Below are 22,833 nucleotides of genomic sequence, written 5' to 3' on the forward strand. Positions count from 1 at the left end.
TGACACCACCAGATTCATCTTCACTATACTATCGATAAACCGAAATTTATTTCACCCTCGACGAATTCATCTTCGTCTGCAAGTGATCTTTAAGAGTTAGGTCAAAAGGCCATCTTCATTATATCCTCACATTCACTACACCCTCGACTGAATGGATTCTGATCAGACCCTTATGGGACCGGTCAAAGGTCATCTCTAATACACTCTCATCTTCACTACATCCTCATCTTAACTATAAACTCATCCTCATTCCCCCCTCGATACTAATACCCATCGACTTGACCCTTGCGGGTTAAGTAGAAAGCTATTTTCATTTCACTTTCTTCTATATACAATCATAGTTTCGCTAATCCCTCATCCTCACCATACTGAACAGCAACGGCCTTTGACCTGACTCTCGGGTTGAATTCAAAGGCTTTCTTCATTACACCCTCGTATTCACTACACCACCGACATCATTACCCTTTGACCTGACTCCTGCGGACAGGGTCAAACCCATCTTCACTAAACCAGAGTTAGGCTGCAGGTCATGGAAAAATATATGAATAAGAGGAAGGAGATCAGAGACCATATGCTACACTCCTGCGATGGGACACACAACTATTCCGAGTCCTGTACCGAGATTCAGATCGGAACGCACCTTGTGCTGCCGGATCTTAGCAGACGACTGTTCCCTCTTTATGGTAGTGGAGAGCTGGTCGAGACGACCACTTCAATATTTTATTTTATAATCTTTTTTTTCTTTTTTTTTGTGAGTGTACCGATTTGTCTTAACGATGCGGACCTCAATGTCTACCAACAAGTGACAGTCAACAAATTGAGGAGAATTTCCCCAAAGGTAAACACAAGAGATATTGTTGACAGCCACGCACCTGTCACTTTAGCAGCTGAACTGGTTTGTGGGTGATGTATTGCTGTCTGGGCGTACTGCTCTTATCTCCAGCAAGATGTCTACAAAAAAAAAAAAAAACAGCTTCGAGAACTTCTAAATTGCCGCAGCGGTTGACGTTAACAAATGAAGTTGAAAAAAAAAGAAGAAAATGATTCACTTATTCGTTTATACATATCTCTCTAATAGAGTAAGAGAATAGGAAACTCATACATGACATTGAATACTTGAAGTGAAGGAGACGAGGACACTAAACGAGAAAATAATAGAAGAAAGTGTGACAACTCCACAATACGATGAAGACCAACAGAGCCATTAAGAGGAGCGCAAGAACCCTTGCCAGGCAGACTCCTAATTGATCCGACGACAAAAACAACAGTGATAAGTGAAGACTAAGACTTGATGATGAAGTTAAAAAGACGAAGAGTGGCGGGAGATCGTACCACCGCCACCAGACATGCGACCTCCGTCACCAGGGAGCGTCACATGCGTACCATCATCAGGGAGCGTCACATACGTACCATCATCAGGGAGCGTCACATACGTACCATCATCAGGGAGCGTCACATACGTACCATCATCAGGGAGCGTCACATGTGCACCATCATCAGGGAGGTCACATACGTAGCATCATCAGGGAGCGTCACATATGTACCATCATCAGGGAGCGTCACATACGTACCATCATCAGGGTAACAGACCCAGAGGAAGTTAAGCTCTTGCTAAAATCTCTTTCTTCCTCATTTTCTTTTCCTCCTCTTTTTCCTTTAATCTCTGGAGTTGTATTCTTTGTCTTACGTAAGCAAGAGGGACAAGAACACGTTAGGGCGACGATGAATGATGTCCCTGCCACGTGAGATGAACGAGGGAGACGTCACATCGAGTATGATTAACATTCAACCTTGCTCATCCAAGGCCAGTGTTACGAGACCACAGTTCTGGGGACACGTGTGGAGGCGGGGAGGCTGTGCGTATATGTGGCACTGATCTCCATCGGCGAGAAGGAACGGGAGGTCGTTCAAAGGCTCACCAAGTCTGACCGAAATCAAGCATTATAGAGACCTTAGCCAAGACAGCTACCAGGGTACTGGCCAGGAACGAGAGAGCGACGCGCCAGGTGCGAACACATGGAAATGCAGTTCATTAACATCCAACACAGTAAACAATCCCACTATGTTTGTACCTAACCCCACTTAAATCATTACATAAGACATTATGAGGAATCTCAGTTTTGTGACCTATACATATCCGTCTCTGAACCTACATGAAGTGTCATCAGATGAAGAGTAATGATATTAAGAACGATTCAGCTATAAAGGAAGTGAACCGAAAGTAAAGTATGGAAAGTATATATATATATGTATATATATATATATATATATATATATATATATATATATATATATATATATATATATATATATATATATACACAAAGTGGTATAGATTCATGATTCATCTCCATCTATAATTCTGGACTGAAGATTAATGTTGTGAAAGAGCTGCCAGGAGGCCCTGGCCAAGCCGAGTCCTTTTCTGAGATGGTCCGTCCTTTCGTTTTTCTCTTCTGTTAAGATTAATGAAACGAGTAATCTCATCTGATCAAACCAGCTGGTGAAAAAAAAAAAACGAAAGTTAGTGTCTGTGATGAATGGTGGCTTGATGTACGATATGACTGGTCTCCACCCCGAGTCCCTGGTCGAAATCGCACAAGCTGTAGTTAAACTAGTGCGTAGTGCGGACGGAGTTGTAGACCGCGTGATCTGGTTCCTTCCTTGAAGCCGAGTTTGAGCGACAATGAACGAGACATGATATGACTGAAGCAGGTGAGACTCCCAAACACTTCTTGGCAAAACTAGTCGTCAGACACTGAGGTCAGGGACGAGTTGTGCATAACGAATACAAATATGCGGGATTTCCCAAGACTTCGAACTTCAGATAAGGTTCATGAGCACCTTCCTGGCGGATCTCATGATCAGTTCGACCAGTAGTTAGAACAGAGATGCGAGTATATGCACTACGTCTACAGAGGTACGAGAAACAGGAGCAGCCGGACGACAGACAGACAGACGGACTGATGAGTGCGCCACCCGACCCTTCGTGTCGAGAAGGACAGGAATGAGTAGAGAACGATTTGTCTTGATATAACAGAACAAGATGAACAAATCAAGGCCGTTGATGAGCAGGCAAAACAAGACCTTTCGATAATATAGACAACATTACATGATACAATAACTTCATAAATCGAAAAGATATTAAGACAGAAAATCGTAATAGAATTGTAACATAAAATGACAAGTAAGCGAGACATTACGATAGTTAGAAATTAAGACAATACCTTTAACAAGGCATTAAGATAACACTACTCGTTGAATAATGACAATAAGGGTACGAGATGTTGAGACCAATAAGATGTTAAACCAATGAGATGTTAAGATTAACTAGATGTTGAGACCAAAGGGATGTTCAGATCAACGAGACATTGGGACCAAAGGGATGCTAAGATGGACCTAATTTTTAGACCAACGACTTGTAAAGATCAACGAAATGCTGAGACCAATGACTTGTAAAGATCAACGAAATGCTGAGACCAACGAGTTGTGAAGATCAACGAAATGCTGAGCCCAGCGAGATGTTAAGGTCAACGAGATGTTGAGATGAACGAGATGTTGAAAGCAACGAAATGTTCAGATCAACGAGATGTTGAGATTAAAGAGATTGTTGAGATCAACGAGATTAGACCAACGAATTATTAAGATCAAAGAGATACTGAGACCACAGAGATGTTGAGAACAATGAGCTGTTAAGATCAGCGAGATGTTAAGATCAACAAGATGAAGAGATTAACGAGATGTTGAAGCCAACGAGATGTTGAGACCAACGAGATGTTCAGATCAGTAAGATGTTGAGACAAACGATGTATTATGATCAACGAAATTTTGAGACTAACGAGATATTAAGATTAACGAAATATATAGGTCAACGAGATGTTAAGAAAAACAAGATGCTGAGACTAACAAGACGAAGAGACTAATGAGATGTGAAGTAAATCAACGAGATGCTAAGACCAACGAGTCATTGAGATCAACAAGATGTTAACATCAACATGAATGTTATGACTAACGACATGTTAAGACTAACGAGATGTTGAGACTAACGAAATGTGAAGACAACAATCAAGACAATACGTTATGACAATAAGTTAAGACAACAAGGTAAGACAACAATTAAGACAACAAGTTAAGACAACAAGATAAGACAATAAGTTAAGACAACAGGTTAAGACAAGTTAACAACGTAAGTAAATAAGTTAACGCAACATGTTAAGACAACAGGTTAAGATAACAAGATAAGACAATAAGTTAAGACAACAAGTTATGGCAACAAGATAAGACAATAAGCTAAGACAAGTTTAGACAACAATTAAGACAATAAGTTAAGACAACAAGTTAAGACAACAAGTTAAGACAACAAGTTAAGGCAACAAGTTAAGACAACAATTAAGACAATAAGGTAAGACAACCAGTTAAGACAACAAGTTAAGATAACAAGTTAAGACAACAAGTTAAGACAACAAGCTAAGACTGCTAAACAAGACAACAAGACTAACAGAGAAGAAGACCAGACAACAAGACGGTGGAGGAGGAGCTGTGCTGCCTGGGACTGACCTGTGTAGGAGTCTGGGATGACGATGGCAGGACCCACGGGAATGAGGGTGCCTTCCCTTCCAGGTCGCAGTGACACACCCCGGACCTGTAGATGTACCAGGTCACAGGTCAGCCAACGAAATCACTGCAACTGCTCTGGTCACAGGTCGAGGCTGGTCAGGCGTACAACACACAGGTCGAAGGAGGTCAGGTGTGCAACACACAGGTCGAGGCTGGTCAGGCGTGCAACACACAGGTCGAAGGAGGTCAGGTGTGCAACACACAGGTCGAGGCTGGTCAGGCGTGCAACACACAGGTCGAAGGAGGTCAGGTGTGCAACACACAGGTCGAGGCTGGTCAGGCGTGCAACACACAGGTCGAAGGAGGTCTGAGGTGGACCATTAACATCCACTGAGGATCGTAGTCTCGGGTCCCTCGGAATAATGGAAGTCACGCGTGAACCCAGTGAGTCAAAAAATGGTCATACGTAAACCAAGCGGGTCAGGAAAGGTCATACGTGAGGCCCTCGGGCGAGGAAAGGCCATAAGGTAAGCCACTGAGGCCAGGGAATGTCGTATGAAAAGGTCGGATGTCCACCAATCAGGTCAAGGAATCAAATGGCTGTTTTAGATCAGACATGACCGGTAAGTAAGCCACTCATGTCGTGGAGATGCAGTCCTTCAACAGATCAGGACAAGCAAGGTTGTACTGGCATCTTTCATATATAAAAAAAAGAAAGAAAGAGGTCGGAAACAAGTTTGCTTAGATCAGAGGAAGTGTGTGTTGGCTGCTCTGGCCAGGGATCGTGAGCCAGGAATCAGGTAAGTTCCCCGGGTGTCACTCTGGTCGGAGAAACAGGCAAAAGAAACAGTCACATCAAGAAAGAAGTTCTCACAGGAACCACTCAGTCCATGGGAGGTTGCACGTGTGCCATTCGGATAAAGAAATGCTTAACGTCGTCCACTCAGGTCAAGAAAATGCCGTCGGTGAACCAATCAGGTCAGAAAAGGTCGTGCGTGAACTGGCCAGATGAAGGAAAGTCTTGAGCGAAGCGTTTAATATTGGGGAAGTCGTAAGTTAACCCCTCAGGTCATGGGTGTCATACGTGGGCCCACTGCATCACCATCCAGTGTGTCAGGGGTGATGCTGGAGGGGTTGGTAGCCCACCATATCATCCAGTGTGTCTGGGGTGATGCTGGAGGGGTTGGTAGCCCACCATATCATCCAGTGTGTCAGGGGTGATGCTGGAAGCGCACATAGCCCACTATAACAACACCCAGTGTGTCAGGAGTGATGGTGTAGGGGTAGGTAGCCCACTGCATCATGAATTTCATGTCGTGAGGTCAGAGAGACAATACACTTAGTACTGTATCCTTAACTATATCCACACTTTACTCAGGCACACTGATACACAATCCTTTAAGTGGTGCTCATGTCTATATGGTATATTCAATATAGCAACAAGTTCGTTGGTAGGATGGCTGGTCTGTGTGCTAACCTTGGGCGTGTACTGACCTTGGTGGAGGTGTAGCTGGTGAAGAGAAGGAGAGGCCGTGAGAGGTCGAGGCCTGGGGGCGCCGAAGGTGTGTGAAGATGGGCAGCCACCGGCAACTTGTGATGTTTCAGGAGGTTCTTGGGCGTAAGGGCGCCGCCCCCTGTCATCGGGTGTGGCCACGCCCCCGTAATCCGCCCACCCGAGGAGCCCGACGAGTGGGAGCCGGACATGGTGGCGAGGAGGAGGCCGCTACTGCCGGGCAGGGGGTCCTCCAGCGGTGCCTGGCCCCAGCATCCTTCCCTGGACACCAGGACTCCTTCCTGGCGCAGGTGGGGCAGACAGGCGGGCCTGAGGGGGAGGAGGCGTTACGCTACAGGGAAAGTTTGTCGGACGTTTGGTAGCAGACGGAGACGTTCTCCCAGACTGTGGGAGGAGTTGCCGCAGGAAAGTTGTCTCAAAATCGATGCCACGCACTAGTAGCGTCGCCCGGGGCCTCGGATACGGTCGTCTCAACCCTTCGTACCCACGCTGAACCCAGCTAGTCACGCTCCACCACAAGAAACACGATGTCTTCCTCAGTTTCTCTCAAGTTTTCTCTCCCGTCAAAGCCCTTCAAGAAATATTGCCCAAGTCTGAAATCTCAAATGTTAGATGTCTAATCTTTATACTTGAGATCTGTAAAGTTTCTCCTCGTTCTTCCTTTATTCCAGTATTTTACTGCTGGACTCGAGAGACTCGGGCCAATTAAAGTGTTCCTGGGGCGACGCGAGGTGATGACAGCCGTCCTCCCTGGCCACGCCACTCCCCACTATCGTCCCACCATCACCGTCGCCCTGATGTCCAAATCAAAGAACTGGACTCGAGGAGTGAGCCTGGCGACAGTACTACGCTCTCCCCGGGTGAGCCAGGTACACACCTTACCTTGGACGCTCATGTGCCAAGCGTCCGGCAGGTATTTCTTTCCTCGTTGGTTAAATATTGGCAGGAACGTGCCGACTGTAAGGAACGCGCTGACTGTGAGGAACGTGCCGATGTGAGGAACGTGCCGACTGTAAGGAACGCGCTGATGTGAGGAACGTGCCGACTGTAAGGAACGCGCTGATGTGAGGAACGTGCCGATGTGAGGAACGTGCCGACTGTAAGGAACGTGCCGACTGTAAGGAACGTGCCGACTGTAAGGAACGTGCCGATGTGAGGAACGTGCCGACTGTAAGGAACGTGCCGATGTGAGGAACGTGCCGACTGTGAGGAACGTGCCGACTGTGAGGAAAAGTTAGAGATAAGTACTTTCTTACGCTTCTGTAAGATAACTTTCAAGAGTTCGTTCCAATGAGGGTTCTATAAAAATGCCTTTTTTGATTTCTAGATCTAGATTCCCTTTTTCTTTAAGTTTTCCTAAGTTCTAGATCTTTACGTTGTTATTAATGACGATGCTGTCGTTGCTCGTCATAGATCAGCTGGAAGTGTGGTGTCGACCCTAGGCGACCACACGAAAACTGAACAGGACAGAGCAACCCATGACACCCACGGCTGTTGTCATTATCGTCAACCCGTGGTGCCGGGCGTGTGGGCGGCCAGCTGACCAGACAGGTGTGGGCGTGGTGACGGTGATGACTAGACAGGGCTGGAGCAGGGTGAGCGGGCTGGAGTAGGAGGCAGTACACCACGACAAAGTAAGGAACCTGTAATGAGAAATTGGAAGCTGATGATTCCTGTGTTTCCAACGGGGGGGGGAAAAAATAGGTATCATTATTTACTCATTTGTCAGATGAAGAAATTCCAGTTTCAAGATCTAACCAGTTATCTTTAGGGACGAGGCAGACGGAATGCTGCCCAAGTCTCTCCTGCCTGTCCTTAAATGCGACTGAGAGGGGCGGAAGCAGAAGGAGGGATGGGGCTGGGTATCCTACCTTTTTCAATTTTTTTGTTTACTACATACATAAGCAGAGGAACGAGCCAGGGGAAGATTTTTTTTCCTGAAGGGTTCAGTCATCTGTTCCTGGCGCTACCTTTCCAAGATGGGAAATATGGACACGTACAAAGATAAAAAGGTCATACAAGTATAGAAAACCTTATTCTTTAACACCATGAACCGTATTACTCCATAAAAATCATGAGACACCAGAATATTTCTCAACTTCAGTGAGGGAGACAATCTAATTCTCCCACAGGGAACAATATACACACATCATCGCGTCACAGGTGTTGATCAGGATGTGTTACCACGTCCAGCCCACCTCCCATATTGGACATCACGACCTTCTTGTCTGGCTCGAGTAACACTCCGTAAATGAAGAAAGACTCAGACACCTACAATCAGTCTCTACACAACATGGCAGACACTGAGCAGATCGAATGCATATTTTCAAAATGCTAAAGAAACTCGACACCACAAAAGATACTAATAATCACTTCACATTACACACAGATCCAGCGATTCACAATACTTTTACGAAATCAAAAAGGCGGTGGATGTAATAGCAAGATGTACATAGCCTTTTTTCCCTCAGCTGTAAAGTTGTGGAACATACAAATGAATTACCATCAAATAGTGTCAGTTTCAAGGATATTGATTTCTTTAAATTGTAGATCTTTACGTGATATCTATCCTGCTTCAAGAAGGATAAACAAGCACAATAAATCTATTGTCTTAAAAATGTGACAATATTCTTTTGGCTTTTCATACCTGAACCTCCTCCTACCTCGGAGGATACCGCTGAGGTCAGAGCAAAGAACTATTCCTGGTCACACTTCCCTACAAAACTTCCATGGAAGTAGTCGAGTCTCTGTACTCAAGTGACGTTCCTTCTCAGCTTTTCACATGCCGGCTGTTGCACTGGAGGGAGTGAGAGGTGGTAGGCAGGCCAGGTGGTGACTACCTAACTATTTTGTCTTCCTCAGGACGCCACTACTGCCCTTCAGCAGGTCAACTCGTCATGAACCATCAGGTCTCCTGTTACATGTCCTTCCCATGGATTCCAGTGTGACAGACTACGTTTCTTCCCGCTGATGGGAATGAAGCCTTTCACATAGAAATAATGCAAAGTATCAGTTGAGGATCTAGGTATAGATCATCAGACAAAGTACATCGTCTGTCTGTATGTGTGTAACTACCTATTTGTACTGTGTGGGTAGAGAGTTCCACGTCGTGGGGCCTACTAGCTCTTGAACATTTACTACTAACATACAACTTCTTAAAGCTATGTATGCTGTCTACATTAACCATGTCCTCTGTCATTCTATTCCATTAACCACCACTGTTATGCTTCAATCTATTTCTATAAATCTTTTTTCAACAAGTTTTTTGCTTAATATCATGTTATGTTCTCTGGTTGCTCTGTCTCTAAGTTTCGAGTGGAACTGTACACGTTGTCGATGTGTCTTGTATGTGTGTGTGTGTGTGTGTGTGTGTGTGTGTGTGTGTGTGTGTGTGTGTGTGTGTGTGTGTGTGTAAACAATAACAATAATTGAAAAGCTGTTTATTGGATTCAATCAGCCATTTGCCTTAAAATACACAGTTAAGGAATCACATAACTCAGGGTCATACTGATGTGTGTGTGTGTGTGTGTGTGTGTGTGTGTGTGTGTGTGTGTGTGTGTGTGTATATGTGTGTGTGTGTGTGTGTGTGTGTGTGTGTGTGTGTGTGTGTGTGTGTGTGTGTTTGCCGACGGGAGCCTGTGTTTGTATGTGCTTGCTTACGTGTGGTGTTGTGGTGTGGGTGGCACGCGTGACCTATCAATGGTGAAGCCACCAGCATTACACCTCTCCTTACATAAGCTTTGGCAAACACTGTACCTCACACCTGAGACTTGGTCATCCCGTTGTGAACACACCCCTAAAGGAGGTCGAACCTCGGCCGGCCGCTAAAGCTGTGGGTCGCGCGGGATAAGGCACTTGAGAACAGATACTCTGACGACAACAGTAATCAGAGAGAGAGAGAGAGAGAGAGAGAGAGAGAGGGAGAGAGGGAGAGAGGGAGAGAGGGAGAGAGAGAGAGAGAGAGAGAGAGAGAGAGAGAGAGAGAGAGAGAGAGAGAGAGAGAGAGAGAGAGAGAGAGAGAGAGGCTTGGGGGAGGGACCACGGTACCATGGATCTTTGCCTGAGTCTGGACTGCACGACCACCTGCCTCTGGTCTCCAGCCACAAGACGATCGCCCAAGATTCGAACGTCCCTAGACTGACCCGGGAAACACGTCGCCTTACATCAACAGGAGGGAGAACGTCCAGGGACAAGGGGATCCACGCCTACATCCCCCTAGTCACGGAACGACAGAATATTCAGAGAATATATTCCAAAGATCGTGATGTTACCAGAGGGTAAACTGAAACTGTTACATGGCAGTCAACCCAAAGATCGTTAGTACGAAGCTGTTCAACACACATATCGAGAGAAACAGTTTACTGGAGATGAAACGTGTCTTAGGCCTGCGTTATCACACTAACACAGGCCTAATATATTGATAAAACAGGGACTCCTCACCATCATCCACAGCTTCTATGGACCAGAAATACCATAGCGATGCCCGACAGACTAAGTAGGAGCCAAACTATCGTACATTATACAAATATAATGTACAAAATAAGAGCACGGAGTATAAGTAAATAGATAAATGAGGAAAGAAGATGACTTAAAACACGATAAGGTGATGGTGAAGCCCACACTGTCCATTTGTCTTTACACAGTCGATTCATTAATAGTTTCACCAGTGCGTCGTACTGGATTAAACACACACACACACACAAGAGATATCTGATTCACCAAAAATGACTTTACCTATTAAGATACAACATATAACTGGTGAGACGCCTTTGTACACAGCGTATAAACTTTATTTTAAAACGCAATATTCTGGGTACGATTGGCGCTCGAATCACTGATATTGTAAATGCTTACAAATATACTGATAATGATCTTAAACAATTATTAGAGAAGGTGTCAGAGTACACGGTTATAGAAAAAGACGTATATATATTATATATATATATATATATATATATATATATATATATATATATATATATATATATATATATATATATATATATATGTATGTATATTATCCCTGGGGATAGGGTAGAAAGAATACTTCCCACGTATTCCCTGCGTGTCGTTGAAGGCGACTAAAAGGGGAGAGAGCGGGGGGCTGGAAATCCTCCGCTCTCGTTTATATATATATATATATATATATATATATATATATATATATATATAAACACTGCACTTCCACCAATTATTCTCAAATTCAAACTAACATCCCAATTAACCTGTCTGTCACCGTTACTGTACCTAATAACCTTCCTCTTATTCACATTTACCCTCAACTTTCTCCTTTCACTCACTTTTCCAAACTCAGTCACCAACTTCTGCAGTCTCCCACTTGAATCAGCCACTAGAGCTGTATCATTGGCAAACAACTGACTCACTCCCCAAGCCCTCTCATCCCCACCAGACAGCATACTCGCCCCTCTCTCCAAAACTCTTGCATTTACCTCCCTAACCACCCCGTCCATAAACAAATTAAACAACCATGGGGAGATCAGACATCTCTGCCGTAAACCTATGTTCACTGAGAACTAATCACTCTCCTATCTACCTACTCGTACATATGTCTTACATCCTTGATAAAAACTTTTCAATGCTACTGACAACTCACCTCCCTCACCATATACTCTGAAGACAGTCCACCAAGCATCTCAATCAACCCTATCATATGCCTTCTCCAGGTCCATGAATATTACATACAAATCTATCTGTTTTTCTAAGTATATCTCACACACATTCTTCAAAGCAAGCAACTGAGTCACACAACCTCTGCCACTTCTCAAAACACACCCTCTCAATCAATACCCTCCCAAATAATTTCCCAGGAATACTCAACAAACTTATGCTTCTGTAGTTTGAACAATCACCAACATCCCCTTTGCCTTTGTACAATGGCACTATGCAAGCATTCCGCCAATCCTCAGGCACTTCACCATGATCTATACATACAATGAATATCTTTACCAACCAATCAACAACATATTTACCCTCTTTTTAATAAATTCTACTGCAGTACAATCCAAACCCGCTGCCTTGCCGGGTTTCATCTTCCGCAAAACTTTCAGTACCTCTTCTCTCTTAACCAAACCATTCTCCCTGACCCTCTCACTCCGCACACCACCCCGACCAAAACACCCTATATCTGCCACTCTATCATTAAATATATTCAACAAACCTTCAAAATACTCACTCCATCTCCTTCTTACCTCATCAATACCTGTTATTACTTTTCTACTTGCCCCCTTCACCGATGTTCCCATTTGTTTTCTTGCCTTACGCACGATATTTTCCTCCTTCCAAAACTTCCTGTCATGCTCCCTAAAGTTTAATGATACTCTCTCACCCCATCTCTCATTTGTCCTCTTTTCAACTCTTGCACATTCCTCTTGACCTCCTACCGCTTTCTTTTATACATCTCCCAGTCATTTTCACTCCTTCCTTGCAAGTGTCGTCCAAACACCTGTCTTTTCTCTTTCACTAACAACTTTACTTCTTCATCCCATCTCCCCATCTTCCACCTTTCTCATGCCACATGCATTTTTTTGCACAAGCCATCACTACTTCTCTAAATACATCCCATTCATCACCCACTCCCCTCACGTCATTTGCTCTCACCTTTTGCTGTGTATTTATTGCTGTGTAAATGTATATATATATATATATATATATATATATATATATATATATATATATATATATATATATATATATATATATATATATAGATATATATATATATGCGTGTTTTTTTTTGTGTGTATGTGTGTGTGTATGTGTGTGTGTGTGTGTGTGTGTGTGTGTGTGTGTGTGTGTGTGTGTGTGTGTGTTGGATGAAGAGCCGATGCCTTCAGAGATCGATTAAGACTTGTTCACGTTTGCAAACACAAGACCTGACAGAGGTAAACGAAGCGATCCAATACCAAGACATAAAAAGAAAATACTCAGAGAAAAAATGTTTTGTATATACCCTGAGGAAGCCACGACGAGGACATCAGTAACACAGGTCCCTCACAGTTCTTTAATGCAGGTTTTGTACACATTTATGAACTGCTTCGTTTCCCAGAGAAAAAAGTCAAACAAGTTTTTGGTAGTAAGTTGTTAGGTAAGAATTCCGACAGGGAGAGTGTTTGGCGAGAGTCACACGTGCAGACTTCTCAAATTTAGACAACCCAAAACTGGGCAGTGGACTCGTTGCTCTACCACACACTCACTCACTGTCACATCTACATTCCTCGCTCTGCTTCCAAGCCCCACCACCTTAGTCGCTTTCAGCTCGCCACCTTAGCCACCAAGCCAGTCTCCCCGCCGGGCCAGTCTTAAAGGTAGTGTCTGTATACGTCTTATGCTGCCTCAGATAACACGTTGGTTCAAGGACGCAAGTTATCATCATCGTTTCATATAACACTGGCAGGTCGTAGTGAGTCAAAGCTGTACCTCGTGAGTGAGAACAAAAGAGAGCTAACTATGTATGAATGAGACATTGAAAGTATTGAAACGTACTGAGACCTGCGTGAAATACCTTATACAATTACCTTAAAGTTAAGATATCATACAGAACAAAATAAATATAATAGTACATAGCATGAAAATAACTCTCTGTCTTTTGAAAGTATTTAGTTCTCAACAAAGTTGGATGTAATACGATGAATTAGAAAAACAAAATCAACCATTTAAGGCATTCTAACGACGTCGTTAACCATAAGCACAAAATGACTGATTTCTTGTACATGTTCACCCCTTTCGTAAGAAAGTACTGCTGTTACATTGTGACCTACTTATGAACAGTGATTACGCAACGGGCAGAACACACATAAACTGGAACATTTAGATATGATAGGGCCACACTTACAACCACAGCAACTCCCACGCAGTAAAGCCACCTCCAAAAATCGAGTCATTACGACCATTTTCGTGTGGCACTGTACACACACCTAAGGAGGACGCGATGGTGGAGGAGCGAGACAGGGAAGTTCCTTATGCAACACTACTGTTTAAGGAAAATTCTTGGAGCAACTTGCCTTGCCGGCCGGCCGTCTGGTGCAGTTCTCAGGGCCTGAAGAAGCCCCAGCAGGAACTGCTACTTTTTGCGGCACGAGTCATTTGGATACTCCCCGTGGATTATTGGCTGCTCAGACGTGAAGTGAAGACTATGGGAGGATGAGAGGAGATAAAGGCGTGTGTGTGTGTGTGTGTGTGTGTGTGTGTGTGAGAGAGAGAGAGAGAGAGAGAGAGAGAGAGAGAGAGAGAGAGAGAGAGAGAGAGAGAGAGAGAGAGAGGTGGGGGTAGGGCGTCTCACACACACACATACACACACACACACACACACACACACACACACACACACACACAAACACACGCACACAAACAAACACACACACACACGCGTAAAGGGCCGGAAGGGTCAACCTATCAAGTCTCAATCCAGCCCTAACAGCCGCGCCTGCCTAATAAATACCAGATTGCAACAGTTTGAATGGGTTCCCCAGAATGAATAAGTCCCCCCTGCCAGCTCATTAACTGGAAGGGGTAACTCATCTCGGCTCACTGGCCATTGCTTCGAACGACTGAAATCGTCTCCTTTGACGTAACAGATAAATTCCCTCATGAATTTAGATTAACCCAACTTATGAATGCACAGATACATACATTGGGAGGGTGTGTGAAGTTTGCACACATGCGAATACATATCCCAAATGGGTCTTTTCGTTTCGTTCAGGGTTCCCCTCATTGTGAAATGAGACTTTCCAGTGTGACACTGAGATCGCAGTGAAAATTATATATATATATATATATATATATATATATATATATATATATATATATATATATATATATATATATATATATAAGAGGAGGAAGGAGGGTACGCTCGTAGACTCCCAGTACAGCCAGCGACATTTTTTTCCTCTTGGCGTAGCTGTAAATCAGAGCATAGCTTTTGATATGCTAATCTTGTAGCTATTTATACTGCTAATGTCGCTGGCGTGACCCCTGCTATAGCAGGGGGTCCTGGTGGCACGGCGTGAAGAGTTCATTTTAACCGGGGTAGGAGGAGGAGGAGGAGGAGGAGGAGGAGGAGGAGGAGGGAGAGGAGGAGGAGGGTCGTTTTGTAAGAGGAGGAGGCTGGGCGGGGGGGGATGGGTTTGTGGGATGGTGACTAGGTGGAGGGTGAAGGTAGAACGGCCCCTGGAGAGAGAGAGAGAGAGAGAGAGAGAGAGAGAGAGAGAGAGAGAGAGAGAGAGAGAGAGAGAGAGAGAGAGAGAGAGAGAGAGAGAGAGAGAGAGAGAGAGAAGAGAGGACCTCGGTAAATGAAGAGAACAGATCCAGAGATTAACAACAAAGAAAATATCACGTTGCCCATCTATTACGATCCGTATCTTTTGAAATGATTTTCGTCTAATGTTTCCCGAGACGCAATAACCCACCAATATATTTTTATCTTTCCTTTTTTTTTTTTATGACAAAGTGGAACAGGTTATCCCATGTTCTATTTCGGCTCCCAAGGATGTGAAGGGTGACAAACAGTCGCCTAAGGGGAGTGGGTCATCATAGTGCCATGCTAAATGAGTTGGCAAAGCTCAGTCGTCTGTGCTACACGAATGAGGGAATGACCTTAAACGCACATTGTCGGCTTTTGTTCTCGTGGTACAGGAGATCGTCCATTGTCGCTACGCCTTTACAATTCAATAAGGCTTAATTGTATGTGTTTTTACAGAGGGAGCTTCAGCTATAATGGGCTGGGTGACTAGCATTATCATGAGTCGACTTATTTTGGGAATGAATGGGTTCAACTCATAACGCTCGTCTCATGAGCCTCACACACACACACACACACACACACACACACACACACACACACACACACACACACACACACACACACATACACACACACACACACCACACACACACACACACACACACACACACACACACACGCACACACACACACACACGCACGCGCGGGCGCGCGCACACACACACACACACACGCACACAATATCATCTTCCTCACTTACTTGAAGATAAGCGTAGTTCAAGACACCAGAAAGCTTAAGCCTGACCTGTCGTCAATTTCTTAATAGATAATTTGATTTCTGGAAGACCTGATTAAACCTAGTGAAGATCTAATAGATGTATCACTACAGATCTGTCCGTCTTAGCCCTAAAAGATTTTGATTATAATAAAATTACTTTCCTTATCATAAATTCTCTTACTGTCGTAAATGTCGCGTCTTGATTTATTCAAAAATCATCGTAGGTCATGAAAACACATTCTGAAAATCCCTCTAAATAGCAACGTAAATCTATTAAAAGAATATACAGAGAGGTGGAGAGGTTACAGTAAGCTTTTGAATGGCAATAATGATTAAAGAAAAAAAAAACTACATTAATTCCTAACACAGTAAGAAAGAAAGGGCTTATCCCCTACACGGCAAGTCATTAACTAACTCTGTCAAAGAACGAAGATCTGCAGAAGCGAACTTGTACCACGAGATCTAAATGACAAAAAAAAAAAAAAAAACGAAAAAGAAAGAAAGATATCCAATGAGTTTCCGAGGGTCGTAAGAGAGAGAGAGAGAGAGAGAGAGAGAGAGAGAGAGAGAGAGAGAGAGAGAGAGAGAGAGAGAGAGAGAGAGAGAGAGAAAAAAAAAAAAGGAATACATTGTATCATTTTGGCCGGTCGGTGGAGGGAGAGGCCGTCTCGCCGGTGTCTGCTGATGATTCCCCGGCAAACTAGCGGGTGTGCCAAGCCCCTGCGAGGGACACCATGAGTCATGGGAATCCCCCCCCCCACTTGGACCGGTTCGTTCCCCGAGGTCCTCCCACGTCCCGATCCAGGTGCGTCTGGACGGTCCTCTGTCCTGTACTGGATGTGATCCAGTGGTCCCCAGACTCACTGGCTTCATCAGACGGCCTCCTAGTACACACTGGCTAGATCTCCCTCAACTCTTGAATAACTGGTTAAGTCCTGGTGGTCCATTATCAAGCTGGATGCAGCTTAATGTTCCCTTGTTAAGCTACATGCAGCTGAGCTGCATGTAGCTGTGGTCTTTTGTCTGTGGTCCTCTGACGATTGAGCTGCACTTCAGTAATTTCTGGACAATGAAACCATAGCTCAGTGGTCCCTGTCAGTGTAACTTCACATCAGTGGCTGCATCTCAGCTGTCCCCATATACTCTTAACTACATCTCATGGACCATTAGCGAACTAGCTGCATCTCTCCTGGCGACCAAGCTGTGTCTCAGTGATCCCTCTGAGAGTCTAGCTGCATGTCATCGGTCCTTTGACAGCTTAGCTGCATCTCAGTGGTCCACTGACAATCCTGCTACATCGAAACGATCCCCCTGACAATTAAGCTTCATTTCAACGACACTAAATAATTTACAAAGATGAATCTTAGCTTTCATCTGAAGATCTGGCTGCATTTCAGTGGTTCCCGTAGTATTTAGCTGCATCCCAGTGGTCCTCAGATAATTCAACTTCATATCATTGGTTCTTTAACACATTCTAGCTGCGTCTCACTGGTCCACCGACAAGCTTAATGCCTCTCCTGGATCCCCTGATATGCATAGTGCATCACATTGGAGCTCTGATAAGCTCTCTGCATCTCGATGGCCGTCTGGCTAGCTTCCTATACTTCAGTGGTCCTCACACAAGCTTACTGCATCTCAGGGGTCGTTTAACAAGCAACCTCCATCTCTGAGGCTCCATGACAAGGGCACTGCGTCTCAGGGGTCCTCGAACAAGCTTACTGGATTTCAGTGACCCACTGACATGCATAGTGCATCTCAACGATTCCTTGGAAAGCTTACTACAGATCCAGGGTCCTCTAACAAGCTTAATGAATCTTAGTAGTCACCTGACCAGCTTACTGCATCTCTGTGATCCCCTGGCAAGCTTAATGCATATCAGTGGTCCTCTGACAAGCTTAGTGCATTTTCACGGTCTTCCAATAAGCTTACTGCATCTCAATGGTCCCTTGGTAAGCTTACTGCATTTTAGTGGTCTCATAATAAGCTAATTTCATCTCAGTAGTCCCCTACAAGCTTATTGCATCTCAATGGTCTCCTGATAAGCTTACTGCATCTCAGGGGTTTCCTGACAAGCTTACTGCACATCAAGAGTTCCCTGTCAAGCTTACGCCGTCTTAAGGGTCCCCTGACTCTCAAGTTGAATTTCAATGGCATTCTGACAATGAGAAAGCATCCTCATCTTAGTGGTGCTAACCAGTGTATTTAGATGGTCCTCTTGTTAACCTAAACTTTGTTAGCGTCCATCTGGACGAGCGACTGCTCCCTGGCTGCTTTTGGCGTCCACCTGGACGAGCTACTTGTCCCTGGCTGATGTTGGTGTCCACCTGGACGAGATACTGGTCCTTGGCTGATGTTAGTGTCCACCTGGACGAGCTACTTGTCCCTGGCTGCCGTTGGTGTCCACCTGGACGAGCTACTGGTCCTTGGCTGATGTTGGTGTCCACCTGGACGAGCTACTGGTCCCTGGCTGATGTTGGTGTCCACCTGGACGAGCTACTTGTCCCTGGCTGATGTTAGTGTCTACTCGGACGAGCTACTTGTCCTTGGCTGATGTTGGTGTCCACCTGGACGAGCTACTTGTCCTTGGCTGATGTTGGTGTCCATCTGGACGAGCTACTTGTCCCTGGCTGCTGTTGGTGTCCACCTGGGCGAGCTACATCTGTGGCCCCTGGCTGTTTCCCCAGATCTGGCTGTGTCATCCTCGTCCTAGTTTTTACTTGCACCATTTTTTTCTCCCTTAGTTCCGTGTGTGTGTGTGCGTGTGTGTGTGTGTGTGTGTGTGTGTGTGTGTGTGTGTGTGTGTGTGTGTGTGTGTGTGTGTGTGTGTGTGTTTGTGGGTACACACATAGGAGTAAAGACGTATACATATATATATATATATATATATATATATATATATATATATATATATATATATATATATATATATATATATATATATATATGACAACTACTTTGATCAAAATGATGATATTAACCAATCAAACTACTCACGCACAACTGTTATAAACCACTAGTTTGATTGGTTAATATCATCATTTTGATCAAAGTAGTTGTCACTTGGTAATGCATGTGACGTTGTCTCAAAATATATGTAAGAATGAGCAACGTGAACGGAAACCTCTACACAATGAGCAAATACGTTATAAGATCACTGTTGGGAAAAGGATGCATAAAACGCCCAAAGACCAGCAAAGTGTTATCAAATTGAAAACAAAAAACGCCAACATTAAAGTCCACAGCTCATCTTCACCACACCCTTGATAATCTGAAGCTGCTTCAGAGTCCCTTGAACTGACCTGTAAAGGTCTTCCCATACTTTTATATCTTCACTATAAGTCAGGTCGAACGTCGCCTTCACTACACCTTTATCTTCACTACAATTTCGGCACCAATGGCCTCTGATTGAACTCTACGGTTCAAGTCAACAACCTAACCTTTACTGGCAAGCACTAAACATTCCCTGCTTGTAAGGAAGGTCAAATGCATATTCTCTAACTTGGGCTTAGATTGCTGATTACTGGAAAGAGAATAGGATCGTGAGGGAATGCAGTACATCTCCCACCACACTGTGACTCACCATCATGTGCTCTTACGGTCAGGTCAAAGGCCAACCTCACAATACCTTCATCTTCAGTTCACCGTCGACACCACTGATCATATACACAGTGGGAGAGTGTGAGGCCCTGAAACTCATCTTAAACACATTCAGAAATTCAAGGTTTCCGATTTGTGATTATAACGACGCCAACAGTCTTAATACCCTTGGTAATTGAGAGGCCTAAACCTAAAAAAAAAAAAAAAAACGGATCAACAACCCTTGACCTGACAGTTCAAGGTCAGGTCAAAGATCATCTTTACTACATCATCGTCTTCACGTGACACTCCCTCAACAAACCTGGTTTTTCACCTGATCTGTAACGATTGTATCTAATTCCATATTAACTACACCATCACCATAACTACACTCTCATCTTCACTAAAACGCCGGCACCAATGGCCTTTGACCTGAGACATAAGACTCAGGTCAAACGACTTCTTCCTTACTACCTCGACGCCGTTAAATGAAACGCTTGACTTAGCAGTTATGGATCATGACAAGGGCATCTCCACAGTACCAGAGTTAAGGTCTGACTGATGAAAAAATATAATAAAAAAGAAGGATTAAGCTTAAGTCTTTGTTCTTACAGAGGGCGACATAACGTCTCGACAGTGATGGATCATCCATCAAGTATTTTGTAGAATTTCGTGCGTGTTGTCCGTTGTTGGTCCGCATAGGAATTAGTGTACAAGTCCGTATGTTAGTTCGTCCACGTTTGAGTTCACTGTCCTCCTCCTGTATGTCCGTGTTTCCACCACACAGTTCGTGAGGCTACGTGCTCGTTCGTGACCAAGTATGTCTTCCTATTGACCAGACAGTGTCTGGGGGGGTGCCCATGTGTCCGCTCTCTGGTCTGTGCTTGCGTGCTCCCTCGCACCCTCTTGACTACACCACAGAGGTCCCTGCCCCTCCCACGCCAGCAGCAGCAGCAGCAGCAGTACATTCCCTCCGGGCTCCCAACTGGACCAAACCCTCACCTGCGACCCGGTGTAAATTCTCTCTTGTGAACAAAGTCTTCGGAAGACGCGACTGGAGAAAGCCTAAGCAACTCAATACCTGCTTGTAATGGCCCAGGTATACTGGTTTATAAGTCTACATGCCTGGTTTTATAGCGATGACTCGATGTCAAGTTCAACGTAAATCTTAATGACTCATGTCGATGGGTATATTTCTTGCGCGTGTGACATCTATTTTTGTCTTCGCGTTGTAAAGGTGGACACATTGCTTCACATTATTCAGACCCAGTTGATCAATGTATATTGTTACGAATTTGCACTGTGTCTGAGGCCCTGTCTAGATTTTGATCAATCTCTCAGTGTCTGCTGGCAGCATATGTCTGTCTGTTTCCATGTCTGATCGTTAGAGAGACAACATAATCACTGTCGATTTCCCGAAGTACACTTTGCTCGGTCGTTTATTCGGATTTGAGGGAGAAATGACCATGTGTGTGGTGGAAGCTTCCCTCAAGAGCGGAATAATTCTACGTGAGAAAGAAGCCTATATACAAGTAGAGGAGTTCCCCAGGCATGAGGTGATGCGTATGAGCATTAGTGCCTTTTCAGGGATGCTACTCCTCTCGCACAGATATATATATCCATAGATGATACTAATGCTAACCACATCTATCCTCTGTGCTGTAGACGGCAAGATCGGGTACTGAGAATACCAGCATCCTATGTAATTACTGAGACAGATTTAAGGAGCATCTCTTTGCTTAAGCGAAGGTTGTATCTCTTTACTCATGGGATAATTCCATGTGTGCTGTAAGTCTGCCTACGTGAGAAATAATCACCTTTATTCCAAGGAACAAGTGTGGTCAATATGGCGAAGCTAAGAGGGCACTGGGCACTGAGGACGCTCACCATCCACATGGCAACTTTGTCCAACCCACAAAATCGATCTCTCGTGGCCAACTTTTGAACAACAGACCTTAGGATCTATGATCCAGGCCTGAGGGCACTGGAAGACTGACTCATACGGTAGTGTGACCTCTTGTGACCTTTGGGTTTCGTCATCACGCAATGCTCTGAAGATATTATTCCGTCACCCATTCATCATTTTCTTTTCTTCATTCTTATCTTCTCCAAGCGTACTGGTTCATCTCTCTTGCTGTATGGAGTTTACCTTTTTCGCTCCTCCTCTAGTTCATCTCTTGCTTCTCTCCCTCTCCTTAATTTGTGGTAGATGATCTGACTTTTCTCTGTCTGTTTATCGTTCTTTTTATTCTCAATAACCCTATTGTGGTTTCGTCCTATCATCCTTCTGATCCATCAGTTCCCCTCTCTCTCTCTCTCTCTCTCTCTCTCTCTCTCTCTCTCTCTCTCTCTCTCTCTCTCTCTCTCTCTCTCTCTCTCTCTCTCTGGTGGGAACCAAGGCCCAGGTGAGTTAGCATGAAGGTGTCGGCCACCACCACCACTGGCCTTGAACCTAACCCTGGTGACGCTTCGCTGGCTGCCCATCCTCCTGTCCAGCCTGCCCCAGCCTGCCTCTTCCCCAGCCTACCCCTCCCCCAGCCTGCATCTGCTCCCAGTCTGCTTCCTTTCCAGCCTCCGTATTTCCCAGTCTGGTTCTGCCTACTTTAGCCTGCTTCAGTTTGCTCCTGCCCACAATATTTTTGCTTCAGCCTACTTCCACTCCAGCCTACTTCTGCTCCAGCCTACTTAATTGCTTGAATGCTCCTGCTCCAGGTCGCCTTTGTCCCTAGCTATCTTTGCCCGGCCTGTTTCTGTTCCAACCTACAGCCTGCTTCTATCCCAGCCATCTGCTTCCACCACAGCCTGCTTCTGAGCCAGTCTGCTCCCACCGAATCATGTTTTTTCCACAAGCCTGCATCTGCACCCATCATTGCCTCTGCCCCAGCCTGTTTCTGCTGAAGTCTGCATCCGACCCAATTTTCTATTGCAGTCTGCTCTTGTTGCAGCCTGTGTCCACCACAGCCTGCTCCAACCTGCTTCTGTAGCCTGCTTCTACTCCAGCCTACCTCTGCTCTAGTCGGCTTCTTCCCTACCCAGCATCTGCCCCAGACAATCTGTACTATAACCTGTTTCTCACTCCAGTTCGTTTCTACCCCAATATGCCTCTGTTCTAGTCTGCTTTGGACCCATTTTCCCTCTGCTGTAGCC

The 22,833-nt window shown here is 44.7% G+C and overlaps 1 protein-coding gene across 1 annotated transcript in view; it reads right to left on the reverse strand.

Annotated features, from left to right (window-relative positions):
• Nucleotides 1–22,833, reverse strand: part of LOC139756746 (uncharacterized) — a 194,561-nt gene that overhangs the window by 24,911 nt on the left and 146,817 nt on the right. Inside the window, exons 4-6 of the mRNA XM_071676496.1 lie at nucleotides 7,187–7,713; nucleotides 6,052–7,080; nucleotides 4,558–4,642 (exon numbers count right to left, since the gene is read on the reverse strand). Of these exons, the coding sequence (XP_071532597.1) occupies nucleotides 4,558–4,642; nucleotides 6,052–6,261 (295 nt within the window). The 5' untranslated portion in view covers nucleotides 6,262–7,080; nucleotides 7,187–7,713. The remainder of the gene's footprint in view (nucleotides 1–4,557; nucleotides 4,643–6,051; nucleotides 7,081–7,186; nucleotides 7,714–22,833) is intronic.

Source organism: Panulirus ornatus, chromosome 2, assembly GCF_036320965.1.
Source record: "Panulirus ornatus isolate Po-2019 chromosome 2, ASM3632096v1, whole genome shotgun sequence".
Classification (NCBI taxonomy): Eukaryota; Metazoa; Arthropoda; class Malacostraca; order Decapoda; family Palinuridae; genus Panulirus; species Panulirus ornatus.